General features: G+C 33.8%; 1 protein-coding gene across 2 annotated transcripts in view; it reads left to right on the forward strand.

Moving 5' to 3' along the window:
- Positions 1-9,481, forward strand: part of Zbtb41 (zinc finger and BTB domain containing 41) — a 30,050-nt gene that overhangs the window by 13,153 nt on the left and 7,416 nt on the right. For both annotated transcript variants that reach the window (XM_029538744.1, XM_021197594.2), the window contains exons 6-10: positions 999-1,128; positions 2,652-2,747; positions 4,081-4,187; positions 5,438-5,543; positions 6,472-6,560. In XM_029538744.1, the coding sequence (XP_029394604.1) occupies positions 999-1,128; positions 2,652-2,747; positions 4,081-4,187; positions 5,438-5,543; positions 6,472-6,560 (528 nt within the window). The remainder of the gene's footprint in view (positions 1-998; positions 1,129-2,651; positions 2,748-4,080; positions 4,188-5,437; positions 5,544-6,471; positions 6,561-9,481) is intronic.

Consider the following 9,481-nt stretch of genomic DNA (forward strand, 5'->3'; position numbering starts at 1 on the left):
GCTCATCTTGGCTGTACATCCTCATGGCTTTATTTTCTACTGTCCAGATACTGCCTTTGCTTTCCCGACCTTCTCATTCCTTAGTGCAGCTATGGAGGAGGGAGGTCTCATAGTACTTAGAATGAGTCAATAAATATTTGTTGACTGAGTTAATGAGTAATAAATTCAAATTCCAAGGTCAAAGAAATGTACATTTTAAGTAATATGTTTAGCATACTTACTAGGAATAAAGCTTTTGAAATCTTACTTCGTTTTGAATGTAGAAATGTCTTGTGTCCATGGACCAGATTTGCTTTAAGTAGGTTCTGAATCCATGTCCAAATTCTCAATCTTGTTCTTGTACTATTATGATTAATTCATTCCTACTTCAGTTTATTTTTGCAGATTCTGAACTGCCATCCTTCAAACAGTTCCCTTAAGCTGTGTCTGCCACGTGCCTTTTGCCATGTTTTTGTTTTAGCTTCATAGTCTGTAGAACTTGCTGTCTCCAGTTACTTTTTCATTAAATAGTAAAATTCAGAACCAGGTCATTGTGTTATAGTCACTGTGACAATTGTGAGTACAGTTTTGTGAGAATGGGCAGAAGTGTGTCACAGTGTTTTCTTAGTGTTGCTGACAAATTGTTCTGTGTGAATAGCAAGTTATTTCCAAATCATGAAGTGTTTATTTTTTCAAAAATTCCCATTGCTGCTTTATATAGAAATTGGGCATATAGTGTTTTCTATTTTGATTCAGTCTAGTTTGAAACTAGAAGTTGTTAATGAACACATTAGAGTATTCAAAACTTAAATTTTTTCTTTTGGTAAAACCTTGTACTTGGGTCTAGAAATACTTTCAGGAATAAACAACCTAGAGGGGAAGAGAATATAAAGCATAATTTCAGACCACTAAGGATTTTGCCTTCATGCCTGATGGTGGTAGGAACAAATTTGTGGTACCTCTATTGAATAATTTAATATCTATCTTTAAATTTCAAATACATGCTATTTTTTTTAAAGGACCCTTTCCATGTGATATATGTGGTCGTCAGTTCAATGATACTGGAAATTTAAAACGCCATATAGAATGTACTCATGGTGGAAAGAGAAAATGGACTTGCTTTATTTGTGGGAAGTCGGTACGAGAAAGGTAAAGTTACCTGCGCACTCAGCGAGTTGAAGCACTTACCTATGACAGAAATTATCAGTAAGGGTTCTAGGAATTAGATTATTTAGGAAGTAAGGTACTTGAATTATGCTTTAGTTTAAAATGGAAAGGCAAGAAAGAAATCACAAAAATCAGAATTTGCAAATTTAGACGACTGGCTTACTATATCCTATTTATTTGTTACTTCATCCTCTGGCATAACAGGATGGCCTTGTGAACTCTTTAAAATTGCAGAAGGATTCCATCTTTGGACCCTCTAGTGTTCTAATTACAGTGGCAACATTGTTAGGACTATGCGATCAACACAGCTTTCAAAAGTCAGTGGAGTGTGTGTGAGAAAAGTAAAATAGAAAGGCATGGTAAATATAAGAGGTTGTTTTTGAGGAGAGAGGAGAATGAGATGAGCGAGACATTTGACAGTGTGGCAGCGTCTGGTTCCTGATTTGAGCAAATGCTTAATTCTAGTCTTGAAGAGCAGATGTGACTTTTGTGTATTTTTGAAGTCAAGCTTAGTGACACATGCCAGTAACCCCAATGCCAGGACGCCAAAGCAGGATGACTATGAACTTGTTGCTGCTGGAATCACATTGTGAAACACTGTGCAGAAGTTAAAACCTTCAGTATAGTAAAGCTTCATGCCCTACACTTAGAATTAGAAATGCTGATTTAATAATATAAATTATGAATATAGTAGGGAAGTTGGGAAATTATTATGATACTTAATATAAAATCATCTTTACAGATTAGAAAATAATAACTGTATTTTTCCCTTATAGAACTTTATATAAATACAAAAAGTTAAAAGTCAAAAAAGAAAAACAATACAATGAAGAAAGTTACTTTTCTGTTTACTCTAGCTGCTTTTATATATTAAGCTTATAATACCCTGTGCAGGGGTATTTTCCAGAGAGCTGGGCACAATCTCCTTTCACTTGTTTAGTGTCAGTGGCTCTTGTAGACTAGCACCATCTGCTGGCAGTATTCCAGCTCATGGTCTGCCTTTTGAAGTCACCTGATAGGGATTGACATGAAAACCAAGTCAGGGTGGCTAGAAAAGCAAGCAGAAATCAGGTGCACTTCTCTCTCCCTCAATAATTTTGTCCATTCTTACTTAACCCTTGAGGTGTGTAGAAAAATGCAGAATGTTAGAACTACAGGTTCTCTGGTCAAGTACCTGCTGAAGTAATGGTTAAATTATAACTCCATTGTAGTAAGGGTTTTGATATCTGTATTTAGTATGTACATTGGAGTTAAAAGAATTAAATATAATGCTGGGTGTGGTGGCGCACGCCTTTAATCCCAGCACTCGGGAGGCAGAGGCAGGCGAATTTCTGAGTTCAAGGCCAGCCTGATCTACAAAGTGAGTTCCAGGACAGCCAGGGCTACACAGAGAAACCCTGTCTCGAAAAAAAAAAATGAATATAATGTATGTATCTGTATTACAAAATATTAGATTAAGGACTCTGGAATATATATATATGTTTAATTTTTCTTTTAAAACACAGAACTACTTTGAAAGAACATTTGAGAATACATAGTGGAGAAAAGCCTCATCTTTGCAGCATCTGTGGGCAAAGTTTTCGTCACGGAAGTTCATACAGGTGAGTCAACTTACCTTCGCCTGGATTAATTACAGCTGGCTGTAGTTCTGTTTTGCTTTAAGTGCGTTTCAATCAAAGCCTTAGGATATGTAGTTAGGAAAAACACTTTACCGACTAGACTTTTGTTTCTATAACTTTAACTATCTTCATTCTGCATGTAAAATACTGAATTTCCGTCATTAATAACTTTACCAAATTCTTTATTGAGCTCTCATTATTTAAACATTTAATTATTTTCCTTTGAGTGAAAATAGTATTAAAACTATGGTGTTTCAAGCTTTGAGTATTTTCTCATCCTTTGTTATAGAAGGATGATTTAATATGAAAATAGGATAAGATTAAAGACTCTGTAATTCTCACTGTTAGATGGCCATGTGTGCATTGTTACTTATTTAATTGTTTTACATCTGAATAACCGTAACTGAAGGTTCTGAACATGTGTAAGTTTTCCTCTATATTGCTAGTATTTACTAAGAGATATGTGTAATTTTAATTTTTTATTAATGAGCTCTAAAATTGTAATCTTTTGGCTTTAATCATAGTTTCATTTGTTGTCTCTTTAATCATGAAGAGATTATTCTCTTTTCATTTGACTGGCCTTAGTTAATGTAAAATCAAGACTCATTTTAGAAAATTAACAAGGAAAAGAAAAAAGACAAAAAAAAAAAAAAAAGAAAGAAAATTAACAAGGAAAGCTATTCCTTTTACTTTGGTATACAAGAACTTTGTGGGAATAAAAAGGATTCAAACTAGGTAAAATTTAATAACCTAAACCTTTTGTTGTTTATCTTTGAATTTGAAGCACCATTCTTTAGTGTAAAAGAAAGTAGTAAAAATGTAATTTGTGTAAGTTAGGTCTTTTAAAGTACTGTGATTTATCAGCTATCAGTTTAGGTATGGTTTCAGTTTTGCAGAGTAGCATAATCATCACTTATTTGGTTGCTGTCAGTAGCTGTCATTGTGTACTTATTTGTATACTTATCCATTTGTCTGATTCCGATTCCTGAAATATATCCTTGAGACTCAGACCAATAACACTCCCCAAACATTTGGTCAAGTTTGTAAGGTAGATCTAAGATCCAAGTACTTAGGAAGTGTCTAGAACTGATATGGGATATGCACATTTCAAAGTACTCTTTCGGAAAGGTGAGTAGAAACCCTGAGATCTTTGTTTAGAAGATGGGGCAGGACTCTAAAAGTCACTGATGCAAAGCAAATGATATGTGACCATGGTTGAGCAGACAGCCTAATTTCATTCTTTTTCATCATTTATTCAAAATCAAGTATTTTCTTTCTATAGCAGTTTCAGCAGCCTGTTCCTTTATCTCTGTAGGCTTCACTTGCGAGTGCATCATGATGACAAAAGATATGAGTGTGATGAATGCGGGAAAACGTTTATTCGCCATGACCACCTTACAAAGCACAAAAAAATACACTCAGGTAGGTTGTAGTTGTACTGCTGTTTCCTCAGTGTGACCTGTTTATGCTCGCTAGGTTTAGTTGTTTGACAGTTGTTGATCACCCCTTCATAATGCTTGTCTTAAATCCTTTCTGTAAAAGCATCTGAAAATAGGGAAATAATTATGATATCTTTACTGAAATTTTAAAGTTTGGTTTTGAATAGATTCTCATTTTGTAATTTGCATATTATGTTGATTCATGTACCAGTGCTGGAGAAAGAACCACATTTCTCACTGTGATTATATTTGAGAAGCTGGTGAAAATTTGGTGTGTTAAAAGGACATTATTATAACTGGGTGTTAAAGTTTTTGTTGTACTGGATTTTGAGCTTTGTGTTTTATAATCCTAACCAATTTTCAGATCTTTATATTATAATTTTTATACTCTGGGAATTTTTGTCTCAGATTGATGTTCAGGAAGTGTTAGTAGCCAACTATTTGAGTGCAGTAATAGAAGGAGCCCTCTCTATGAGCACAGTAGAACAAGTGAATACCATTGTTATTAAACATTCCTTAACTATGAAGTGTGAAGATAGGGTTCTTAATGATCACATCCAGGCAAATTGTAGCCATTGTTACTTCTTAGAGATTACAGGTCTCATGACATTTTAATTGCTATTACACGTTTTCATTTCAGGTAAGGGAAATCTAAATTTGTATTTCTAGAAGTCACATGCATTAATTGCACATTGGTACTGAGACAGTGATGTTTAAAGATAACCTTTGTTTGGATATATAATAATAGACCATCAACTGGATTTTCCATTATATTTATATTTATATTTTTGGTTCATTGCAAATTTAAGAAATCTCCATAGATGAATCTATCTTAAAATACAAAGATCTGAAAATATTCAGGTCCCTTTTCTAGGTAGTTAAGTAGCACATCTGAATTTAATGTGTGTTCAAAGTGTTTTATATCTAGATATATTTCTAATCATTACCTTAGGTTTGAAGTAAATTTTTATCTTGTTCTCTTATATTGAAAGGAAAAGTTAGATGTCTACCACAGAAAGTTACTAATTTCTTTTCCACATGATCAAAATATCCATATCATAAAATTAGGCATAGGTTCTTTGGGAAAGATACTTGTGTCAGTGATATTTAGGAAATGAGCCAGATTAAAGGATAACTTTTTCTGGTATATTTCCCATCAAATCATCTTACTGTTTGGTCATTATAGCTTAAATGCTTATTATGATAAAAATGTATGTGGGCCTTTGTTTTTAGGTGAGAAGGCTCATCAGTGTGAAGAGTGTGGAAAGTGCTTTGGTCGCAGGGATCACCTCACTGTTCATTACAAGAGTGTGCACCTGGGAGAGAAGGTGTGGCAGAAGTGAGTGCTCGAGCCTCTTTCCTCTGCACTACATTGGCAGAGTCCCGGATGCATGGAGGGCATTTAGACTTTTTGTTTGTTCTGTTTAATTTAGTCAGGTTAATCATCTCTCTTTCTTTGGTTGCTATACTTCTCTAAAATTTTAAAGAACTGTCCCTACTACACCTTCTCTGTGCCTGACTCAAAGGCTAGGAAGCGATAGGCATTGGATTTCACTTAAATGCTGCTCATTTCACAGGCGGCATTAACATTAGGCATTCCACTGTGTTGTTAACTATATTAACTTTCGGGCCAATTATAGCTTATATGTGTGTGTAGTAAGAAAAAAGGATTCATATTTTGTTTATTTTTTATTTAGGGATAAAGTTTATTTATTCTTAACTTTTAGTAATATTTGTTAGGTGAACTAATGAGAGCCACGTTACCATGGATAAATGCATACATTGAGATTATTTTTTTAATCAGACTCAGTATCTGTTTCCTTAATTAACTGACTTATAATTTGCTTAAGGTGAAGTTCACACGTTTTAGTGTATATTTCTACAATATAGTAATCATTAGCACCATAAGAATATAGAAAATTAAAAAAAAAGAATATAGAAAATTTATTACAAGTGTTTTGTTCTAGCCCTTTTTGCAATTTAGCTCAGTAATTATGAAGTTTATTCTTTTGCTTGTATTATTTGTATATTTAATAACTGTTTTAAAAGTTGGGTTAAGATATTTTGAAGTTTTATTCTCGCGAACATTTTTTTTTTAAATTCTTGAATTAAATATAATTAGAGCAAGAAGCTCTGGATTTGAAAGTACTGCTCTTCCTCCAGATTTGCATGCTTTATTGTTATGACAGTTGTCTGTTTAGTTACAGTGTTGTCAGTTATATTTATTATTGATTACATTTCATAAATGAACCCATTTACTTTCTTAGATATAAAGCAACATTTCATCAATGTGATGTTTGTAAGAAGATTTTTAAAGGAAAGTCAAGTCTGGAAATGCATTTTCGGACACATTCAGGTAATATTTAAGGGTACTTGATGCTGATCTTTGGGTAGTTATTAATAATGAAACATCTAGATGTGTTATTATGTACAGAGTTTTTTTTTTTGTTGTTAGAATTCATGTCATGAATAAGCAGTGTTTTGGCTCTCGTCTCAATTTCGAAGATTTAGGAAAATCTTTTTTTTTTTTTTTTTTTTTTTAAAGACTTATTTATTATATGTCAGTACACTGTAGCTGTCTTCAGACACTCCAGAAGAGGGCGGCAAATCTCGTTACAGATGGTTGTGAGCCACCATGTGGTTGCTGGGATTTGAACTCAGGACCTTCGGAAGAGCAGTCAGTCCTCTTAACCGCTGATCCATCTCTCCAGCCCCAGGGAATTCTTTTTTGTAGTGAATTAGCCTGTCTTCAGTACTTCCTTTTGTTTTGCTCTGTGGTTCTCCAGTGTGAACTTTGGAACATTTTCTTAGGCTTCTATTGTCATTATTTTCTTTTAAAAGAGTGGTGCTTATATCTCACGACTCATATTAAGTCATAGTGTCTGGATTTTCTCATATAGGTACATGTAGCCTTTAGTCGTTTATAGTAGAAAACTTGGCTTTCAATGCGTCCCATTCACTCACTTTCTAATGAAATATAAGATACATTGATTTTATTTTCCCTCATACAGAAAATTTAAAGTTTTATTTATTTTTTTTAAATCAAGAGGTTTGTTATGTACTTAAAATTGCTTTGTTTTATACTCTGTGTTTTTAGAGCTGCTACTCTGGTAGAAACAAGTAATTATATTGTGAATGTTAGAATGGAAATAAATTAATTTAGGTAATTAAATACCAGAGTTAGTAAAGATACAATGATGCTGCTAAAAGCAAAATTACATATTCCCAGATGCCTTAGATTGTCTCTTCTCCTTGTCTCCCCATCATAGCTGCAGTAGTTTTACTCTGTGATCCAGTGGAAGGACATCTCTATTTCCAATCCAGTATGAAGTAGCCAGATACAACTCTGAAAAAGTTTCAGGAGTGCATCTGTAGGAGTGTAAACTGGAGAAGCTCTGTTAATACTGTTTTTTTCACATCAGTTATAAATAAAAACCGAATAGAACTCTGAAATTGATGGTGAACTCACAAAAATTTAAGCTGAGATGATTGATGGTTTAATTCATAGCAGTTGATTTTGACCAATGATAAGAGTTATATCCGGCTATTTCATACTTGATTGGAATTAGAGATGTCTTTCCACTCACTTGGTCACAGAGTAAAACTACTGTAGCTATGATAGAATACAAGGGGAAGAGACAATCTAAAGCAAAGGTTTGCAAGTATTTATAAAGAGTCAGATAATAAATAAATAGCAGACTGTTTCTGCCATAGTCACGTAACTGTGTTGCTGTAGGCATTGTTGATGCATTGTTAATGCATCTGTGTTCAGTAAAACTACAAAAGCAGCCATCAGTCTGGATTTGAGACTGAGACCTCAGTGAGACATGACAAAGTGACTTTTCCAAAAATTGATTAGTTTCCTAGATCCACATCCCAGTTTTGTCCATACATGAGTGTTGAAAGTGTTTATAGTTCATGATGACCATTGAAAAGACATTATTCCTTATCAGCTTATCATTCACATTATCAACTCACATTTCAGAATCAAGATCTCTGTTTACTGGCATCTTTATCTAGGAAATGGAATTTCTAAATTTATGTGATGAGGAATTGCCAGTTACATAGTAATTTTATATGATCTAACTAGGAGATGGTGAAGAATATTGAACTATTCTCATTGAAGTGACCTGCAGTACCCTTTTGGTGACCAAAAGATTTTGTTGTCTTGGCTGGGAGATAGACTAGGTGATTATGTCCTTGCTGTGCACACAGAAGGGCCCAAATTTCATCCCAAGAACCCATATACAAAAGCTGGTGTGGTAGCACCTACTTTGTCATTTTACAGGCAAGATGGTTTGGGAGTTGGAGACAGACAGGTTCCTATTGGAAAACTTAGACCAATAACATGTCAGACACACTTGAGGTAGACCCTGACTTTCAAAAGTTTGTGTACACACCTGTACCCACACAAAAATATATGTATATATAGATAATTAATATATGTATACATAGATAGTAATAAAATTATATTACTCTTTTTTTCTTTAGTCTTAAAATATTTAGTCCATTACATGTTACTGGGTTTTGGAATCTTCTTACTAACTTTTCCTGATCTGTTAGTACATCATTTCTGCAGACAAGGTACAATATAGGTCATTTTCAGTTTGACATTATCATTCTTTCCTATGAGTTACTTTAAAACTTCCTTTCAATTATAAAAATCAGAGAAATTAGTTGGGATCCTAAGATTTTCCTCTACAAATGGATTATTCTCAGCCATTTTGTTGTATATATCCTCATCAGTTGCCTTGTTGGGATGTAATGGATTAGAATTCTCACAAGGATGATAAACTGTTTAGGGATTGATTTTAACTTCCTTGCTTTCTTTGCTTCCTCCCTCCCTCCCTCCCTCCCTCCCTCCCTCCCTTCCCTCCCTCCCTCCCTCCTTCTTTTCTTTCTTAACATGAATTGTTCTTGTAAACTATTCTTATTCATGGTAGTTTATAAAATGCACAAATCTTATAGACCTGCCTTACTTTTTACATGAATTCATCGAATAATTGAGCAGTACTAGGTTGTTAGAGTCATCGAGTCATCGTTCATCACTGCTCCTTGGGAGTAACATCCTTGAAAGACATGACTGGCTATTTTGATTACATTACCAGAAGTTAATTTTCCCTGACTGAATTTCATATTATGGATTCTTAACTATATTCATTCTCTTATCTTTTCTCTTTTATGGTGAAAATGAGTAGGTTTTTTTTTTGGCTTGTTTTCATGAGTGATTTTTTTTTTTTTTTCTAGATGTGTCTACTTTCCAAGAAAAATAGATAT

The sequence above is a fragment of the Mus pahari genome, chromosome 5, assembly GCF_900095145.1.
Source record: "Mus pahari chromosome 5, PAHARI_EIJ_v1.1, whole genome shotgun sequence".
Classification (NCBI taxonomy): domain Eukaryota; kingdom Metazoa; phylum Chordata; class Mammalia; order Rodentia; family Muridae; genus Mus; species Mus pahari.